This window comes from Loxodonta africana, chromosome 25 (assembly GCF_030014295.1).
Source record: "Loxodonta africana isolate mLoxAfr1 chromosome 25, mLoxAfr1.hap2, whole genome shotgun sequence".
In the NCBI taxonomy this organism is placed as follows: domain Eukaryota; kingdom Metazoa; phylum Chordata; class Mammalia; order Proboscidea; family Elephantidae; genus Loxodonta; species Loxodonta africana.
This window is the reverse complement of record NC_087366.1, coordinates 41921283-41943903: the sequence shown is the minus strand read 5'-3', so window position 1 is coordinate 41943903 and position 22621 is coordinate 41921283. Positions and strand designations below refer to the sequence as shown.

The 22621-nt window shown below is 40.3% G+C and overlaps 1 protein-coding gene across 1 annotated transcript in view; it reads right to left on the bottom strand.

Annotated features, from left to right (window-relative positions):
* FMN2 (formin 2) overlaps positions 1–22621 on the bottom strand; it is a 410148-nt gene that overhangs the window by 214549 nt on the left and 172978 nt on the right. The window contains exon 7 of the mRNA XM_064276718.1: positions 10023–10110. Within this exon, the coding sequence (XP_064132788.1) occupies positions 10023–10110 (88 nt within the window). The remainder of the gene's footprint in view (positions 1–10022; positions 10111–22621) is intronic.

The following is a 22621-nucleotide window of genomic DNA, read 5'->3' as shown; positions in this document are numbered from 1 at the left end:
TTAAATAAGTCTCACATTTATCTCCATTCAGAAAACAGAAATAGGTGTAACCCAGTACTAACAACATTCACTCAAAACTCGAACTATAGAACAATCATAGTGATCTCAGATATGTTCCTCTTGAACTTGAAGCTCCCCTTTCTCCTTTCCTGTCTCACTTTCAGCTACCCCACCAGAAGGAAAAGTTCCATACATTCGGTTGTTGTTCGCTGTCGTATGGTGGGCTCCAACTTATAAAGACACTATATACAACACAATGAATGAAATGCTGCCCAATCCTATGCCATCTTCATGATCTCCGATGTGCTTGAATCCATTGTTCAGTGCCTTCCAACTAAGGGAGTGCATCTCCCAGCACTATATTGGGCAACCTTCTGTTGTGGTCCATAAGATTTTTACTGGCTAATTTTAGGAAGTAGAGCACCATGCATTTCTTCCTAGTCTGTCTTAGTCTGGAAGCTCTGCTGAAACCTGTCCAGCATAGGTAACCATGCTGGTATTGAAATATTGATGGCATAGCTTCCAGCATCATAGCCACACATAAGCCACCACAGTCCAACAAAACGACAGCCAGTAGGTGGCCATGCATTCCACATCCTCCTTCGTCCAATACCAAAGCCCTGTAGTAAAACCTGTTCGGTGTAATGAAAAGCAGAATACAACTTTTACGTACTCTCTCATCCCTGGCTGTCCAAGGCTCCAAGTTTCACACATCTCCAAAACTTACAGACACAGCTCGTTTCTTAAGAAATGCAGGAAGGAAAGAACTAACACTGACTGACTGCTTAACGCACCAAGGCAATACACGAAAGTACGCATTTGTGTGTGTGTGTGTGTTTCCTTAGGTAACGGCTCACTTAACAAGCTGTTTTACCGATGAGAAAACTGAAGCATAGAGATATGAAATAACTTACCCAAGTTTACTCAGCTATCAAGTAGCAGAACTGGGATTCAAATCCAAGAAGCTTGGCTCCAGAACCCATGCTCTTAATCATTTTTATGCTACACTAAAAAATAGAGGAAAAACCCAGGGAAGTACTGACACTTGGGAGACACAAGGAAGAAAGAATATGCCAAGAGAATCAGTAAAAAATGAAAGCAAGCATTGCCAGGGACTTACTAGGATGGTATTTGTATTTCTCTACATGCTCTCTGAGCAACTGGAAACCTAGTTAAGAGGCTCAGGAAGTTCAATGTCCCATGCATCACAAGTGTTTTATAAGTAATCACAATCTGTTTTAATTAACCGATAGCATTAACCCAGATTGCTTTTTTCTTTGTCCTAGAGGAATCTCGTTTCTCTTTCTTTGGCTCAAACAAGAAGAAACAAAGCTATTAATAATTTTCTTTAAATTACTTTTTCCTCATTTTCCTCACAAATGTAAAAAAAAAAATCCACAATTTTATTTCTCTAAGGAACAGAGTCAATAAGCCAACAGGAATTTGTACGACACTGAAAGCAATAAATGACATTGCTAAATTTATATTTTCCAGTGTTTTAACAATTCCTAAGAATAAAACAATTGTTGGCCAAAAGCAGCATGTCCTTTTGCCAGTTTTCTTCCTGTAGATTTGCATATTCTCATTTTATTGTCACATAGGTCTTCATTCTGTGATAAGCTAACGTGCTGCAGAGAGCACTGAGCTAGGAGTCCAAGTAACTGGATGCCCTAGGCAGGCCTGATCTGTAAGCCTCAATTCTCTCCACTACAAGATGGAAATTAACTGCCATCCTATGGACCATTTTACACAGCCATCAACAACAGCAGTAGACGGAAGGGTGGGGGAGGTAGGGAATGTAAAATTCAAATCACTATCTAATTCCATCTCTTAGGATACTAATAAAAAGATTTGATTATGAAGGATCTTTCAGTATGTAGCCTGTTTACCAACAGCAACCCTCTTGTTAGTACCTGCTGCCTTGGGTAATTTCTTCCTACACAATTATCAGGATAAGGCTTCTCAGCCTTGAGTTCCTGTAAGGGAGTTCAATGACAGGCCATCAAGAGAGCAGTATGACCCTGGTTCCAATGAAGATTCACAAATTAGCAGACAGACTTCACTTGAATATCTGGTCTAAATCTAAAAGTATATTTACTGTCCTTGTAAGGTATCTTTAAGGAGCTTTGGTTGCCCAGTGGTTAAAGCACCCAGCTGCTAACAGAAAGGTTGGTGGTTCTAACTCACCAGCCACTCCTGGGGAGAAAGATGTGGCAGTCAGCTTCTGATTTACAGCCTTGGAAACCCTATGGGGCAGTTCTACTCTGTCCCATAGGTTGCTATGGGTTGGCATTGATTCGAAGGCAGTGAGTTTGGTTTTTTTTTTTTGAAGCTATCTTTAGCTACTGTTTGTATGTGCATGTGTGTGTGTGTTTAAAAGCAATCATAGGGCTTAGAGACCAAAAAATAAAAATAACCATGATTTTATTGACTGTATCAATTATATTCCTGGTAGAATACTGAGTAGGTTTAAATAATTATCTCACTTAATTTCAAGAAACATGATTTTGGTCAATCATGCTTAAACAGAATACAAATTCCAACAAGGAAGTAATCTAGCAGTTCATTTTTCATGGGCCCAAACACCAGTCAACATTAGTCATGGCAGAAACTAAAGACAAGAAAGAACATGGGCCATTAACACTCTGGACTGACCATTCCTGAAAGATAGCAAACTTATTTGTACGGGTGGGATCATTAAATACATATTAGGTATCCCTTGTCACAGTACCTGTAATTTATCTTCAAATACACTTGTGCAGGGAATGTATTATTATGTATAAGCCCAGTTAAAGCTTCAACTCTATGGACAGTCAGTCATCCTAATAATAAAGGTCCACACTCCAGGGATGGCTTAACCAAAGCAAACCACTTGCTGTTGAGTCGATTCTGACTCATGGTGACCTCATGCGTGCCAGAGTAGAACTGTGCTCCATACGGTTTTCAATGGCTGATTTTTCAGAAGTAGATTGCCAGGTCTGTCTTCCAAGGTGCCTCTGGGTGCACGTGAACCACCAACCTTTCAGTTAGCAACATAGCGCGTTAACTGCTTATGCCACCCAGTGACTCCAGGAATAGTTAAAAAAAAAAGTTAGCAAGCATTATATAAAAAAGATCAGATCCCAGAGACAGCTATTGCAAGCTCCTCAGCTATTGTATCTAAGATCAATACCTAAGGCTTTGATAATTAGCATATTAATGTCTGAAATGAGCTTTCAATGGTGAAATTAAAGGTTTTCAAGATACATGTCAAGATACCTAAAATGTCAGAGATACTTCACCCCCACTTTCACAGACAGAGTATGAGTATCTAGGAAGGCTATGGCCTTAATCTTCTAGGAAGCTGCCTAAGGCTTGATCCCTAAATGGTACTGGGTCCTCATACTTTCCCACAGAACTGCCCCATAGGGTTTACAAGCCTGTAAGTAAATCTTTACGCAAGCATATGGCCATATCTTTCTCTTGTGGAGTGGGTGGTGGGTTTGAACCACCAACCTTTTGGTTAGCAGTCGAGTGCTTTAACCACTGTGCCACCAGGATACTCCACTGGCTAATAAGTATTTACTTCATAGATGTCTGTATATAGGAGAGAATTAGATCTGAAACTTGCCTTTATTTGGATCTGTTAGGAGGAGAGCCCTGCAACTGGTTTGCTTGAGAACGTTCTTCACCTTTGTTTTCCCGGCAATATTATTAACAGCCCCCTCTTTCATTCTCAAAAGTATCCCAGGTTGGATGATAAACTACGTGGATTCTGCCTAGTAGTCAGACTGTGGGGGATACAGCCGAGCCTCATGAAACTAGAAATGATCTTGCAGCTACTATTATCTACCAAAAAGGACCTAAGAGCTGTGAATGCCACACTGACCCCTGAAACATGGGCCAAATGTTGTAGCCAATCCATTTTCGCAAACCTCAACTACTATCACAAAGGTGGAGGATATGCATCATATCAATTTCCAGTACTAACAAACTAGATGATGTGAACCAATCATCCCACTGAGAACTAAACATGCTGGATAAAGTATATGTGTAAAAAAATCTTCCAGGCATCAAAGACAACAAAAGAAGAAGAAATTACCATTCTAAAACAGAAGAGAACTCAAAGAAGTGAGTCAGCTCAGAATCTGCTTTTGCCCTGAAGGTATTTGCCTATCCCACCAAATCTGAACTTCCTATTGATAGCTTCGTGGTACCAGAAGCCACATATCAGAGCTCAGCACCTACCCAAAGTATAGATTCTAAAGAGGGACCTTGCCTACAATAAATTGGGAAAACTAAGCCACGCAATAGAAAGGATCCCTTGCAGTTGATTTAAGGTGATCCTAAATACACAGGAGCCCTAGTAGCGCAGTGGTTAAGCATTTGTTTGCTAACCAAAGGTCGGATGCTAACCAAAAGTTCCACAGTTCAAATTCACCAGCTGCTCCTTGGAAACTCTATGGGGCAATTCTACTCTGTCCTATAGGGTCGTTATGAATCTGAATTGACTCCACAGTAACGAGTTTGGTTTTGGTTTGGAAATCCACAGCAGTGGTGATTGAGCAGCAGAATTCTCATCTTCCACATGGGAAACCAGGTTCAATTCCCAGCCAATGCACCTCATGCACGGCCACCACCCCTCTGTCAGGGGAGCCTTGCGTGTTCCTATGATGCTCAACAGGTTTCAGTGGAGCTTCTAGACCAAGAGAAACTAGAAGAAAAGCCAGGAGATCTATTTTCAAAAATCATCAGCCAATGAAAATTACACGGATCACAATGATCCAATCTGCTGGCAGCACTTCATTCCATTTGCATGGGGTCACCACAAGTAGGTGGCTGACTCAACAGCAGCTAACAACAAACCCATAGTACCCCCAGGTTCCTAGCAGAAACAACAGCAAATCCTCTCTGGAAGGTACCTTTATCCTAGACTTTAAATTATTCTAAACCATCCAGTGGGATTTTTCATAGGTAGCGCACCAATTTCACCCTCCCCACTGAAAATTTGCTATAAACTGCAGGATCATTTAGAAGTTACCAGACAGATTCACTACCGTATTCCAGCAGCTCTGGTCTTCATTGTAACCTTTGTACACACACAGAATTAATGATTTCGAGCTGCCTCTGTTATATTTGTCACATTAATAAAGTTAGTCAAGAACCCAATGCCCTCTCTGCCTTCTGACCGTAAGTCACTGTGAGGCCTTTTCACAGCTGCTGTTGGCAGAAACAGCCTGCATTCATTCGCCTTAGAATCTGAGCATGATGAGGTACTCAGTGGATACGGTGGTATCTTAGTTAACCAGTGCTGCTATAAGAGAAATACCACAAGTAGATGGCTTTAACAAACAGAAATTTATTCTCTCACAGTCTAGGAGGCTAGAAGTCCGAATTCAGGGTGCCAGGTTCAGGGGAAGGCTTTCTCTCTCTGTGGGCTCTGGAGCAAGGTCCTTGTTATCAATCTTCCCCTGGTCTAGGAGCTTCTCAGCACAGGGATCCCAGGTCCAAAGGACACACTCTGCTCCTGGCACTACTTTCTTGGTGGTATGAGGTTCCCCCACTCTCTCTGTTCTCTTCCCTCTTTTATATCTCAAAAGAGATTGATTCAAGATACAATCTAACCTTGTAGATTGAGTCCCGCCTCATTAACACAATGGCCTCTAATCTTGTCTCATTAACATCATAGAGGGAGGATTTACAACACATAGGAAAATCACATCAGATGACAAAATGGTAGACAATCACACAGTACTGGGAATCATGGCCTAGCCAAGTTGACACACATTTTGGGGGGACACAATCCAACCCATAACATTCTACACTTTGGCCCTCGAAACTTCATGTCCTTGCCACATGTAAAACACATTTATCCCAGCATATCACAGCAAAAGTCTTAAATCAATTCCAAGTCCAAAATACGAAATTCCTCTTCATCCGTGAAATCTAGAATATGAGTTATCTGATTCCAATGTGCAATGGTGGAACAAGCATGAGCTAGACATTTCCATTACAAATGGGAGAAACTGAAGGGAAAGAAGAGATAAAAGGCACCAAGCAAGTCAGCAAAACACATTACATTAGCTCTTAAGGCTTGAAAATAATCCTCTGTTCTCTGAGACCATTTAGGCAATGGGCCTGCCTTCTGGACTCTGGGTTTTGGCCACACTCTCCAGATTTTGGGTGGAGGTCCCTAGGCCACGGCTTCAGCTCCACCTTCCAAGCCCGTTGGAAAAGCAACTCTGCTCCCTCAGTTTTTGGCAGTCCCATTCTCCTAGTCCATCTGAGTGGAGACTCTACCCCCTCCGCCCCGGTAGGCCCCATTCTTCTAGCCCTTGGGCATCGCAGACCCGCCTCCTCATCTTTGGACAGTTTTTCCGGCCCTATTCCACTGGCACTTGTGAAAGGCAGCCCCACACTCCAGAACCAAGTCAGTAAAGATCTGACTCTTTGAAACCTAGGAGTCTGTGGCCCTACCCTTAGAAATCCCAGAAGCTATGGCTAATCCTTTGAGACCCCATAGGTTGTAGCCCTACCGTTTGAGACTGAGGCAGCTCTGCTTCCTATGTTCCTTGTCTCTTCAGCTTCTGCTTCCTGGTTCCTTGGTCTTTTGGCCCCTAAGGCCTCACTGCCCATGTCTGTCCTGCTGGGGCAAGTATTCCAAAGCTCTTTAGCTCCATTGTTAAGTGCCTGGAGGCACTCCATTCTACCAGGAAGCCTCCTGAGCAAAGGCATTCGGCTCTCTTACTACATGGATCAGCCCCAGTGCTGTCTCATGCTGGTCTCCTGGTTCTGCTGCCGCTGTTTCTCGCTGTCTGCACCATATCCAGTGTAACGGCTCTCCTCATTTCCTTCTCAGTCCCCTCTAGAATCTTTGACATCCATAATTCCACCAGTAGTCTCTTCAAGGGAATCTAGGCTTTTACTGTTAGGCACTTTAAAACTCTTCCAGTCTCTATCCATTCACAGTTTCAAATCCTCTTCTACATTTTAGGTCTCTGTTAGAGCAGCACCCCACTCCCGGTACCAAAATCTGTCTTGGTTATCTAGTGCTGCTATAACAGAAATACCATCAGTGTATGGCTTTAACAAGCAGAAGTTTATTTTCTCACAGTCTAGGAGGCAAGAGGTGTGAATTTAGAGTGCCTCATTAACATAATGTCTCTAATCCTGCCTCATTAACATCATAGAGGTATGATTTACAACACATAGGAAAATCACATCAGATGACAAAATGGTGGGACAATCACACAATACTGTGAATCATGGCCTAGTCAATTTGACACACATTTTGGGCGGACACAATTCAATCCATAACAGACTACGATGGGACCTCTGACACCTATTATTCAACCTTACATGCCGACATTCCTCTAACAAGGCACTTTACAAGAGACACAGTACAAAAAAAAAAATCGATTCCAGGCTTTTCTAGCGTCTTGACAAGGAAGAAGAGAAAGAAAATAATTCCTATTGTTTGATACAATATTACATAAACTCAGTGTTACAGACAGGAATGCTGGTCAAAGGAAAAGCAAAATTTTTGAAAAATGGCTCAACTTAATCAAAACAACAGGGTCCATTATGAGAGGCCTGGATGCAAGTCCAGTCTATTCCACCAACGAGTTGTGTGACCACTAAAAGTTCTTAGTGTCCTCTTCTATAAAATGACACTGGAGGTCTGGATAAATTCTGTGGTCACTTCTATAACCAGAATCAATGGTGGTTATGCTTCTATAGATTTCTCAGTGGAGGCATATCCTGACAGAAGTTTAATTAATTTTAAAGGCCACAAGTGATTCACCCACGTAAATCATGGTTCAAGAGAACACAGAGAGGCAGAAGACTTTATCCACCAAGAGGCACAACAGCTTGTTTAGGCTTTTACAGTTTCTGTTTTTTAGAAAACGGTGTGCAGGGTTTCAAAGAGACGCCAGTAATAACTTCAAATTCTAATAGGATAAAATTTATGCATAATTCTGTATGACCCCTTCGACTACTGACGTTCCTGCCATGTTATTGTTAGCGTTGCATGTTAAGCTAGCAAATTTTCAATGAACTCTTGCTGGCTTTACCACAGACACAGATGTTAGGCGGACTCCTTTGTTCATAAGGTTCTCATTATTAACTCAAACCGAGTTGAATATTTGACTGAAGGAAAGGACCATATCATTATTTTCAGATTTCATTGTATGACTTAACTGGGCTACATCTGCCAGCTTCAGAAACACCAAGAACTTCTTGGCGCCAGCCTTGGCGTCCTCTTCTATGACTACTACCCTAAATGCTTCAGCTTGAGGAAGTCTCCTCACCATCAAAACAATTTAATAAAAACTTAAATTGTGATTAAGAGTTACTCATCAATTGACAGGGCATACCAAGCTTGTGCCATTTATGAATTATTCCACACACTATTCTAAGTCTAACAAATAGAATCCACATTCATAACGGGGTAAGCTATAAAACCAGTTAAATGTTTTCATGATTTATAAGGTCTGTGCTATACTTGAAACCATATTTCTGTAATAGGTAAACTGGCATTCCATTGGATAATTTAATCTGCTTTAAATCTATTCTAAGGCTCTGGGCAGCTTAAGGGACATTCTGAATATAAATATAATTCCTCTGTTCACCTTTAGGCAGTATCTCGCAACATAAACGTGATAGGAGGATATGCTATAGGAATGCCTTCCCGTTGTAGGTTAGAATTCACTTATTAAAATATTGACACTAAAGCCATTTTGAAATTGTTAAATATTACCCTAAATCCGAACACAGAAAATATTTTATAAGCCTGGCTTAAGATATAAGTTAAAACAACAACATAAAAGAAATACAAAAAGGTCATGATATTACTGCTTTCATGTGTCTGGATCACTAGTAATAATATGAAGTGGGTAAGAATAATGTGAAACCATCTTTGATGGTTATTAGAAAAAATAATCCTTCTACCTGTAGAAAAGCCAAAGGGTTTACATTACAGTTGTCTCAAATAATTAGAAGGGTCAGTTATCCCTTCTAAAAAGTTATATGTAATGAATTTGCTTAATGACCATTTCAGCATGTCACACTATCTTGAATCAGGGCTTCGATTGGTTTGTTCTGATTAGAAACCCTGCTGAGAATATGCATTTCAAATAAGTTTCCAGGCGATATTAATGCTGTTGGTTAGGGACCAGTTCTGAGAACTCTAAAGTGAGTCTCAAAATTTATTACACGTAAGAATCACCTGGGGATCTTGTTAAATTGTAGATTCTGACTCTGTATATCTGCAATGGAAATGCAAACTCTCAGCAGGGGCTCAAGCTGGAACTAATCAGTTGGAAGCCCTGCTTGGAACAGGAGAACTTAAAGGGATGCCCCACCTCCTGTTCAATGCAATAGCCCTTTAAAAACATTGGATTTTTGTGACAAATGATCATTCTGCCTCTTGAAAAGTTTTTAATTTCTCAAGTTTACTAACGGACATCTCTGATCCCAAGAACATTCTTAAAACAACAATTGAAACATGCTTTCCTATAACTCCCCACACCAGTTGAAGCTGATCTAAAAGGATATTTTAGGTTCACTTCCTCTTCATTATACTAGCTCATCAAATACACTCAAGTCTCAACATATTTTTCTCTCCTGTGAACTATTTTTTCCAGGTATTTTCAACCAGTTTCAGGTAACATGGTTAGAAGACACACGATATCCGGCTCTCACCAGTGTTTACCATGTTTTAAGTGTGGCATCCGGAAGCAATACTTCAGATGTGGTCTAACTAATTACACAGCACCATGGGACAAGTACTTCTTATGATATAAAACTTAAGTATTTATTAATGCTGCCCATAGATGTCCAATGAGAATAAGGCACTTAACAAGGTAGAGAAATAACAGAAATTCCAAAGTAATGGTAACTTTTCCAGGTATGATCACAGGTACAAGTTTAGAAGCACTTATAGGAAATACACAGAAACTGAGATAATTTTACCACCAAACATCACAACCTTTAGTCCAAATTTTAGTATTCAAAAACTGAATTTTTATTTTTGTACTTACCATGCTGTATGTCTTTCATATCTAAATGAAGACTAGACATTAATATTCCAACTGCTTGCGATCTTTTGTTGCTTAATAACTTGACAACCTGCTCATGAAAAGAAAAGGGCAAAATGTTAGTTTGAATTCCAATGATCTGTTTAATAACATGCTTTTTTTTGAAATACTAAATGAGGAGCAAATAAATAGGAAACACTTTGTTTCATTATTTAAACTACTAAAAACAGTTTTTGTTTGTTGTTTGTTTTTAAATGAAGCAACCAAAGCTTTCGGATTTTATATCACAGATCTTCAAAATCTACCAGTTGGCCCCCTAGTATTCACCATAAAGAGCCTCAAAGTCATGCTCATTATTAGTCTTTCAATAGCCTGATCTGTCAGCAACTAAAATGTCTAATAGTTTAGGAAATCACTTTGGTCTCTGTAAAATAAGCAATTATACATTGATAATTGGGAACCTAAGATTTAAAAAAGGTTCTTTTTTTTTTTTTTTAAATGCAGGACCCTTAAATTGCTGGTCAGCAAGTGAAGGGTAAAATGAAAGCATGCACGTAGAGCATCTGTTAGATAAGATCAGTTTTACCACAGAATGTGCTTTTATTTGGGTCTTTTAGAAAGCTCACTATTTCACTGGCAGTCCCTCTCATTCTGCACTTGGCCCACATTTTGAGGAGAACTTTCCAAGTAATAGAGGGCTACAAGCACAAAATTCAACAAGGGCTGCGTCAGCTCTATCTCAAATCTGCTCTCCAGAGAGTCCGGAATAGTCAGTCCACACAACCCCAGAAGGTTTCATAAAACAGTAGTAGGCACACCGCTATGGAACAGACGGGTTTAAAATATGTTTTGCAGACTGAAACGCACCACCAATAAATCCTGCTCATGAAACTATCATCCCAGGTCCTCATCATGTGAAAGCCAGCAAATTCTATTTACTCTCAGTGTTTTGTTTTAAATCTGCTTAAACAAACACTGGAGGAAAAGGAAAGAAAAACAGTTATGGTCAAATTACCAGAAGTGACAGCTGCTTAACAGCTATCACAAGTGTTGACCATTGTCTTCCTTTTAGTTTAAGTTGGGTCAATCGGGAAACTAATAAAATAATCTCACCCAGCTGTCACACAGAGACACAGAGTAAAACAATATTCTTAATAGCAATAATAGCATTCCTGGTTCCCCCACAGGAATGGGGGTGGGGAACAAAACAAAACACTATCAGAAAGACCAACCACAAAAGCCTCCACAGCCATTTGTGAAAGTCCCCCGTGGTAAGGCAACAATACCTCACAAGAGGCTGGACTTTCTCAAAGATTCCTGCTTATGTTGGAAAAGCCTATAAATAAGCTTTTATTCTAAATTAGCTTTTTGAATGCTTTCTTAAATTTCATCTAGAAAATTTAGCTTAAATCTTGAATACTTGTACACCAAAATATTCCTATAAATAGCATTATCCCCTTCAGAGATGTTAAAAATATATATATATCAGAAAAGTAGAAGCCATGTACCCCTTCCTGAAAAAAAAACGTTCCTATGTTCAGATAAATACAATCTGGATCCCGTTCATGCCACTCTGCTGAAACTGCTTTTACTGAAGTTTCGTATGATTTCTGGCTCTGAAATCCAATGGGCACACTGGCATCCATGTCATTTGACCTTCCTATGGTATTTGCCACACCCATCACTCCCTGATAGAGACTCTACTCCAGGGCTCCAGCCAGCCTGCCTCAGTCCTTTCTGAAGCTTAGATTTATTCTGATTTCACTTTAAATACTAGCATGTCCCAGACTTCTGTTCTCAGCATCTTACTCTCTCACTCTGTGTCCTCTGATTCCTTTCTCTTCTACAGATGTACAGACTCACACTGTGTTCTTATAAGTGTGTCTTCAACTCGGCAATATTCAACTTTCCTAACAGATATCATCATTTAAATTACCCACATACATCTCCATTTGACATGCCAAAAACCAAACATTATAATTTCCACCCAAAACCTCCAGCCAGCTTCTCCTCCTTTAGCCCAAATGTTGTGATAATGGTACTACCATTCTGCATCTACCTGATTACTCTGGTCTATTATCAACAGGGCTTCTAATTGATCCAGTTCAAACCCCTGCTGAGAACTGGCATTTCCACCAAGTTTCCAGGTGATGTTAATGTTGCTGCCTAGGGACCAATTCGGAGAACCACTAGGACAGCAGCAGTTCTCAAATTTTATTGTACATAAGAATCACCTAGGGATCTTGTAAAAATGTAGATTCTGATTCAGTATACCTGGGGTGGAAATGCAAATTCTCAGCAGGGGTTTGAACCAGACCAAACTGGTTAGAAGCCCTGGTTATCAAGTCCTGTCATTTGTAACTCCTCTATATCTTTGCAATCCAAACCTCCCCCCAACTCTATTGTCATTATTTAGTTCTCTATTACATACTGCATATGTCAATGAAACAGATCGCTAACTGGTCTCCCAAATCTAATCCAGTGATTCTCAAAGTGTGTTCCCCAGACCAGCAGGCATCATCGTCATCTGGGAACTTATTAAACATGCAAATTCTCAGGCCCCACCACAAACCTACTAATCAAATATCCGGGGGTAGAAAGCATCAGTTGGTATTTTAAAACACAACCCTCCGGGTGACTCTAGAACACAGGTAAGCCTCCTCCCTTTTTATCCATTCTCCAAATTCATGTCAAAGTACCCTCCAGAAGTGTCGACAGTTGCATGCCACTCCCTCCTTTTTAATACTGAGTGGCTCATATTTAAAGGTTAGTCTTTTAAAAGTTTATACAGAACACATTGCAGCTTATTCCTAAAACATGCTTTTTCTATTATAATCCAAATGCACTTGATTACCAACTGTATTTCACATTTAAATGCCTAGGATTATAGGCAGGAATGATAATTGCTCATCATCGTTCCAGAAGACATGCATTCAGGAGAGGACAGGTGTCTAAAGAATGGACTCCACAGTTCCCTAGAGTAGCTCAACCTTTGTATTATGAATCAGGCATTATTTGTCCTTCTTTTTTATCTTTTTTTTTTTCCCCAACATCCTGGGTAACAAGAGCCTGAAGCTATCAAACTAGAATATTCTTAGAATTAAGTGGCCACAGATACAATGGAGAGGAAGAGAAGGCTGTTTTAAAATAACCTCAGAACACTTAGGTGAAAAGAGAAAAATGCAGAATTAACAAACTCAACATTTAGAGAATTAGAACACATAACTAGAAAAAAGGGTTATTTTGAATCTGCCTAAAGTCACATCATATTCTGCTAATTCTCTTAATGAAGTTATCTTAGACTTTTCAGGAAGGCAGGGCTGTATAGGGCCCATGAACCCGGACTCTGTAAAATAAAGCATTATTTTTCAAACTTTAATGGGCATATGGACCATGCGGGATCCTTTTATATTGCAGATGCGAGTTCCTAGGTCTGGGGAGGGACTGAGGATCTTCATTTCTAACAAGCTTCCAGGTGATACCAGTGCTTCTGCTTCACAGATCACACGGGTCTACAGCGCTGCTCCTTGTGCTCTGTGTATCCTAGAAGTTACTCAAACACTTTAAAGCCTCAGTTTCCTCATCTCAGAAGTGATAATAACAGTATCAACTTCAAAGAGCTGTGGTAGATACTCAGACTGATACCACAAAATGCCTAGCAATATACTATATTTTAATGCAAATAATGTACGCCTTCTGCACGTTTGCTGGCTGTGCCCGCCCCCAGCGAGGTATTTTCATAAGCACGACATGCTAATTTTTTATAGCAACATAAGGAAGAGGATTGGCACAGTGGTGCTTGTGAGAGTGTCTCGCAGGGGGAGGGCGCAGCTGGCAAACAAACACAGAAAACATGCATTATTTGTGTAAAAATGCAGTAGTGTGTTTACTGCAATAAATGAGTTATAAGAAGTTAAATAAGAAAACATTTTAAATGTTTTGTCAAAAATAAAATGTTTGACAACTTTAGTCATAAATTGATTCACTCAGGCCACTGAGATATAAACTCATATACTACTAACAAAGAAAACTCATAAGTCCATTACTGAGTTTAAGATCTGCAAAGGAATTACTGACCCTTTCTTCCTCATGCAATTCGCCAAAAACATTCAGACCCTCATTAGTTCAGAGCAGTTTTCTAGTTGTTGCAAATAATTTCTCCATTTAAATTCCCTTCCCTGGATTTCCAAAGGACCAACGATATATCTGCTTTGATCAGGCACCTTATGTGGCCATGGAAGAGAATAAAACCACGATGTCTTTAAATGTGGTTCAAATTGCTGGTTGCACAGGTGTGCTATAATCTTTCTCACTGTTTTCCTAGCTACCAATGGACATAATAGCTCCTAACAGGCATGAAGTAAAGTATGTGCCTTAGGGGGAAACGACTGGTCTCTGAAGAAACCCAGAGCTCTGCTAAGCTACCTTAGTGGGGGTAAAAGGGGAAGGAATGCTCCTGATGCCAATAAATCTAGAATAGTCATCAGGCGATTGTCACCCATCCTGAACAGAGGCAATGAATAATATCCATTGCTTGTAAGGGGCCTTCTACTTTTCCTACCCCTTCTGCCCTTTATTACTTCTTTCCCCTACTTGGAGCCCTGGTGTGTAGTGGGTTAAGAGCCTGGCTGCTAACCAAAAGCTTGGCAATTCAAATCCACCAGTCGCTCCTTGGAAACCCTATGGGGCAGGTTCTGTTCTGTCCTATAAGGTTGCTGTGAGTCGGAATCGACTCAATGACAATGTTTTTTTTGGAGGGGGGTTCCCCTACTTGCTCTCTACACACGCTGCTTGGCAGCAGACATGGCTGTCCTGTATTAACCCTTGGAGAGAGGTGCTCTAGTGTTCTTCTCCCATGGAGAGATGTGGTATAAAGCATCACACCCTGGGATGGGAGCCTAACCTTGGCTGATGAGGATGTTTCCTGCTCTGCTCATCCCTGTCCGGTTTATTCTGTGAGTGGTAAATGCCCGTTGACCATGCCATTAGAATAGTGTCTGATCGGTGCTCTGCTCCAGATGTTCTTCACTAAGAACTTGTGAATACAATACAGTGTACAAGTCGAAGCTTTCTGAACCCTAATCTAGTTAGCATAATTGGGCTCCATAACTAGAAATGAATTTAAAATTAACATTAACTAATTAACATTAGAGGAGCCCTGGTAGCTTAATGTTTAAGCGTTCGGCTGCTAACGAAAGGTCAGCAGTTCAAACCCACCTGCTGATCCATGGTAGAAAGAGGTGGCAGTCTGCTTCCATAAAGATTACAGCCTTAGAAACCTCACGGGGCAGTTTTACTCTGTCCTATAGGGTCACTGTGAGTCAGAATTGACTTGATAGCAAAGCCTTTGGTTTTGGTTTTGAAATTAACATTCATTTTTTGTCTGAACGTTGCAGAATGATTGCAGCATCAAGACAGTATTCTTAGTTTATTCACTGTCTATATTTTTCATTGCTTCATTTAATTTGTAAACTAAGCAGTATTGGTAACTCATGGTAGAAATATGATGATAGAACCATGGATAACAGTGATATAATCACATATATTTAGTTATATATAGGCCATTAAATATTAATTTATTTTTTCTGCTCTACTCTGAACCCCCATTAACTGGCTGACTGTACATAAAGATTTCTAATAATGGGAACTTCACAATAGTGTACATAACTTAATAAGCACTCCAAAAACTTAAGATTAACCACAAATTTCACTACGAACACTAAAAACAAGCACTTTTCACCAACGGGAGTTTTCCTTTCTTTCTCAACTTCAACCAGCACTCTGCAAAAATGTGCAATAAGATAACCAAGAAACAAGTCTTAGTCCCCACTTTCCCTCTCCCTCCCACTCCCCACTCCTCTTCCCATCTACCCAAGGAAAGGGGGAGTGGGGGAGAGCGCAGGTAAGTTTAAACGGGGCCACACCGTATAATGGTTCAGGCTGTATTCAGTACGAGGTTACCTGGCTGAGGAGTGACGATTGGAATCCAGCCAGTTCTCACAGGAAAGGATAAACAATTGCTGTCAAGTTGATTCTGACACATGGTGACCGAATGTGTACCAGAGTAGAACTGTGCTCCATAGGGTTTTCAGTGCCTGATTTTTCACAAGTAGACCTGCCCACAGGTACCTTTCTTCCAAGTCACCTCTGGGTAGATTCGGACTTTCAACCTTTTGGTTAGCAGTCAAGTGCATTCACCAGCTACACAACCCATGGACTCCACAGGAAGGACACTTTTCCTGATTCTAACAGACTCCTTGTGGGTTAACTGCAGCTCTGGGTCTCAGTTCCAGCTCTAGCAACCACATATCGTTGGGCATATTACTTAATCTCTCTGATCCTCAGTGTCCTGACCTGTGAAATGGAAGACAGTTGCTGATATGAGGATCCTAGGAGATGTAAAGAGGTGCTCCCCCAAGTGTGGACTGCAGGCCGCTGTCAGTCTGCAAGCTGTTTGAGACTGGTCCACAAAGGGTTAAATAGGTACAGAAATAGAGAGCAAGTGTTAGAAATTTCATGGCAATCTGATGGGAGTAGTACTTAGCATATTGAATCTAATTTCTACGTCTAAATCTCTTTTTTCTAGTAATTCACATATATTGTAGTTTAGAAAAGTATCAGAACATGATGGATTGAGGATTTAAAAACTGGGATTTTTAAGAAGCTGTCCCTCACCAGGGAGAGTTTAAAAAGCTGTCCCTCACCAGGGAGAGTTTAAAAAGCATCTCCTCAGGCACAAAGAGCAGTACTTGGGGAGGCAAGGTCACAAGGGTAATGGAGGCCTTGACTCAAAATCTACCCATTCTTCCCATGCCTCCCCCTGCAGCTGTGGGGCTAAAGACAGAATCAGAACCCTTGAGGGGACCACAGGTTTCCAGTGGTGACACTTTGCTGCCTCTGCCCACAGCATCCTGAGGGAAGCCTCAAATTCGATCTTAAAGCCATTTTAAATCACAGGTTATCACTCTAAAATGAGTCAGAAAAGAAAATTTTAACATGAGGAAACCAAAGTAGATGATATACAGTAACTTATTCATTCAGGAATAATTCATTAGCTTTTTATCTTAAAAGCAGTCATTTAATGGTCTTAGGAGGTCTATTCCTTTTTTAACTCTATATAAATGATATAGAAAAAAGAGCTGGGGGTTAAAAAGATACTTACAAGAAACAATTATTACTCCTTCAGAAATTTAGGTTAATGTTTTTTCAAAGATTGAATAATCGATCACAATAGCCACAAGGAATAACACTACTGCCCCCTGAAATAAAAGCTGTGTTGTTTTTAAAAACAAAGCATCTAAATCATTAGTTTAGAAATAAATCTTAAATGAACTAAATCTAGATGAGGAGCCTGGATGGCTCCAGCAGTATATAATCGGGGCTCTCGACCTAAAGGTTGATGGTTCAAACCTGCCCAGTGGCTCCATGGAACAAAGGCCTGGCAATCTGCTTCCATCAAGATTATAGCCGAGAAAATCCTATGGAGCAGTTCTACTCCCTAACATATGGGGTCATCATCAGTCAGGGGCTGATGCAATGGCAGCTAACAACAACAGTGTAACAGAATAATGGTAATTCATCTTCCCACGGTAGACTATTTTCCCATGCCCATAGCCCACATCACCATCAGAACAGAACGGACAGTGAAGGCAGCATCAACTGGTGTACTGAAACAATCTGTAAAGGGTGAGAAAAGCCATCTTCAAGTTGGTTCATAACGTATCTGTCTATCAGCAATTTTACATATCATCAAAACACTTCAGGTCACCTTTAAAGGCAAGTACTTTGGGAAGGAAAGAAAGGCCCTGAGTTCCTACATTCACTATTTTTCCTCCTACATATAGTACTAATTCACCAGACGTGTCTATTAGCATGACGGACTGATGGAACTCCCAAAATTAAATTAGGGGGAAATCCTTAATGGTGACTCTGCAAGAAACAGACTGCCGTCAACATTAAAATGAAAAGAAGTGTCTAGAACTGCATTGCCCAATATGAGAACAACTACCACATGGAGTTCACTGGGCATCTGATGAACACACTGACTTCAAAGATTTAGTTTTTTAAAAAAAAAGCAATATGCAAAATAGCTCATTAATTTTTTATACTGGCTGCATGTTCAAATGATACTGCTTTGGGTACTTTGTATTAAACATGATATATTCTTAATATTAATTTCACTTTTTTTGATGTGGTCACTAGAAAATTTAAAATCATATATATGGTTCGTATTATATTTCTATTGCGCACCATTGATCAAGAAGACTTAACAATTTCAAACAAACTGCTGAACTCAATTTATCTTGGACCTGGATTTTTTTTTTATAAGCCCATAAAGTAAAGGAAGCTAAAGATGGTATCTGTGTCAAAGGATCCTTGGCTGTTGAACAGGCCTCACTTTTGGGTCAGTACAGAAACTACATGCCAAATTTGTTCCCTATTAGATAGCAAAAGCGTAACAAGTTGGAAATAGACTTAGAGGGACAATGTAACACAGATGCCAGATAATGAGATCCCTGGCACAAGTTTGGTAAGATTCTCTTTTCCACACCACAATGCTCCAGAGAGTAAAAGCACTACATGTTCAAAATCTCTGCACTTTAGACTGGATTTGAACTTTTCTCTTAATCAAATGTGGTTTACATTACTTGCTGATTACAAAAACTAACCAATTATAACTATTTAAAGAAATTAAAATAATTAATTTTTTTACTGTTTCTAGAAATCATACCTGAGCTTTGTTTAACAATGTTAATTTCATAATTGCATAAAGTAATCCGTCACAATAAAAAAAAAAAGTCACAATAGCATACCTCAGATACAACCAGCACCAAGCCCTTCAACAAATTATGAATATATTTCCATACCTTTAATAAAACCTCTCCTCCAAATTTCTCCTAACCAATTTCCTTCTCTAACCAGACAAACTTCCTCTGTACATTCGCCCTATTTGATTGATGCTTTGTATAGGGCCTGATATTGGCAAGCTGCAAATCTTATTAGCTATGATTTCTGGTCATGTTTAACAGCCATTTTTCTTATTTCTCTGGATTCTCTCTCCACTTTCTACTCCCTGACTCATAAACTCTCTCTCCAGAGCCTCTTTTCTATTTTTTATTGCTTTTCTCTATAGTCTAACAAGTCCAAGCACAGCCTTTTGAATGGCCTTACATACATATATTTTTAGTCTGCTGTTTTAGTTTACTGTTCTGAGCTACTATTCTGTGTCTCTAACTATCTCCTGGGCATTTCTACTTGTACGTCTTTCTGCCTCCTTCAACTCAACATGACCAAATTCTAAGCACATTCATTCATCAAAACTAAGGGCCTATGTGGCAGGAGGAGCCCTGGTGGTGCAGTGGTTAAGAGCTTGGCTGCTAACCAAAAGGTTGGCAGTTCAAATCTACCAGCTGCTCCTTGGAAACACTATGGAGCAGTTCTACTCTGTCCTGTGGGGTCGCTATGAGTCGAAATTGGCTGGATGGCAACGGGTTTGGCTTGGGTTTATGTGGCAGGTACCATGTTTATGGACTTATGCTCCAATATCTTCTTCATCCTCTTGGCAACATGAACCCTGGAGTTTTAGCTGGGTATATGGCTGGCCAGCTAATACAACAGTTCAACAGTCTGCCCTATGCATGCCTAGGTGGAGCCATGTGACCAAATTAAGGTCAATGGAATGTAGGCGGTGTTGCCTCAATAATGAATCTTCTTGCCCTCCACTTCTTTCTTTCCTCTCTCAGGCTGGAAGGCAGAATTATAGAAGTGAGCCCTCCTCAGCCACACTACATCAGCCACACTACAACTCTAAGGGCAGTGAAGCAAGAAGAGAGCTGGGAGATGGATTCCTGCAAACCAGGTGGAACAGACACTTAGCTGCCTAGAATTTTACAAGGAAGAGAGAATTTAACCATTCGTACTGCTGGTGTCACTACACAGGCAGCCAAACCAGTATTTTCATTAATAGATTTACTAAGCATCAGACACTGTTCTAGACACTGGGGTAAAAACATAGACGATCAAGAAGACTAAAAAACTCATCATTCTCTGCCCAGCCAGCTCTATTTCAAAACCTCTAAATCTCAGTTGTGTGTGTGGGCGGGGTAGGGGGCGGCACTGGTGGTTTAGGGGTACAATTCTCACTTCCATAGCAGAGATCTGGGTACGATTCCCGATTCCTGGAGAATGCTCCTTATGTGCAGCCATCACCCACCTGTCAGCGGAGGCTCGTGTGTTGCTATGATGCTGAACAGGTTTCAGGGCAGCTTCTAGACTGAGATGGATTAGGAAGGAAGGCTTGGCGATTTACTTTCTATAAGCAGCCAGTGAAAACACTGTGGATCACAAGAGCCTGATCCACAACCAATCACAGGGATGGTGCAGGACCAGGCAGCATTTCCTCCCACTGTGCATGGGATCCCCACGAGTCAGGGCTAACTTGACAGCACCTAACAACGATAACAAGTCTCAGTCAGTGACACCACCATTACCCAGTCATCAGGATGGAAAGCTTTGACTCATTCCTTGTCTTTATTTCCCATATCCAGGCCCATATCAAGTACACTGATGTTCCTTAATGCTCATCCTCTCTCTCACTACCACCAGCCTACTCCAAGTTCTTGTCACCTCATCACAGACACTGCAGGAGCCTCTGCCTCCAGGATCCCAGTCCTATTCTCAGACCAACTCTTTAAACACGGGTTTCACCACGTCACTGCCCTTTGACAAACACTTAATGGTTCCTTATTTTTCTGCTGTATTTTCTACTGCCAAAAGGACAGTTTTGACTATTTCCTAGATATGAATGTCCAAGTATTATTCCTCCGGGATGCTTTCATGAACATCCCCCCACCTCCAACACAGCTATTAACAGGGCTGACTTAGGAGCCTCTTCCTTATTCTCATAAGGTCGTATGTTTTCCTACTACATTCTACACACTATAATGTAATTGTTGGGGTAATTCTCACTAAAACACTCAAGTACTATAGACGGAAATTCTATTGTATTTACCTCTGAGCACTCCAGCCCCAAGCACAATGGTTGATACACCACAGTCCTTCAATCAATACCTGCTGAATAAGTGACAGTGATTCACTTAAGCCTATCCTAGAAGACTCTCCTATAACCTTGGGAAAATGCTTCCTATCCTTGGACATCAGCCTCACCCAAGCAGCTTCTTAAATAAATAGATTCCTTCTCTCCACTCTCAAAAGTTGATTTTCTCTAGAGTGAAGCCTGGAATATGCACTTTTTTTTTTTTTAACTCAACAGGTGATGGTGAGGCAGATTTAGGAACCACTGAAAAGTATTCAAATGATGTTGAGCTGCAATTCTTCTATTAAACTCAAAACGGAAACAAACAAACAAGACAAAAAAACCTGTTGCCCCATACAGTTTCCATGGAGCACCTGGTAGATTCGAACTGCCGACCTTTTTGGTTAGCAGCTGTAGCCCTTAACTACTGCGTCACCATGGTCTCCAAGCTCAGAGAACTTCAAAATAATAACTTAAAGGAATTTACCTCAGAAACATGTAGAGACATAGTAGAAAGGTTGATGTGAACTATAAATATATAAATGACTAAAAAACGCTTTGAAAAATTATTTAATCAGTCAACAAAGGTATCACTGTGAAAAGTTACTTTAAAAAATATGTGTATTTTTATATGCCACATGTAATACTACTAGATAATTAGGAAGCATCAGCGGGCTCCACATTTAACATCCAATAAATAGGTAACTTGAAGTTTCTTGTGGTTTCTTAAAACCTACAGAAAGAAACTCACTTGCTTGCAGGATAAATGGGAAGTCCCAATAAGGATTTTGTTTCCTAATTCCTAGTCAGGGGTAGCACATTGCTGTCCTCTGAAAGGGCTAGGCATGGGCTTCTTAGAAACTAGATATTAGATTAGACGGATAAATGACCAGACCCAAAAGGGCAAATCCTTCTCTGGGTAGGGTAAGATAAGAAGAGTCAACTCTAGAGATTAGGTAAAGGTGAATTCCAAAGCAGAAGTATAGAATGTGAAACACAGCTTTTCTCAGACAGATACACTGAAGCACAAGGCGGTATATCAAGTGGTATGCAGCGCACTCAAAGACAACAGACGCAAAAAGCAGCCAAGAACACCCTCTAACAAGGCAGTGACAGGAGAATATGAACAAACATGAAATAGTTAAATCAAACAAGAGGCTTAAGAATGGACGGAGATGCAGAGAGAGAACAATTCCCAGACTCAGAATTTCCAATGATTTGATCCGTAGGGAGGTAGGAGATTTATATTTCAGTCCATGTTTCTTTGCCTAAATCAGCAGCATGCAAGTCTGGACAAGTTCCTTAGCCTGTGGGTCTCAATTTCCCCATCTGAAGAATATAGTTAACAATTCACATGCAATATTCCCATAATTTGAGACAATCAAATATGGTACCATAAGTGAAATATTTTTCAAAGTATAAAACTTCTTGCTAATGCAAGGTGTCGGTGTTACATTTAGTAGTCCCACAACTAACGGTTATATTTTATAATGCTGTAAAAACACTTGAGCTCACGCAAACAAGAGGAACAACAGAGATAACAGAAGCTGATAAGGAATAAACCCTA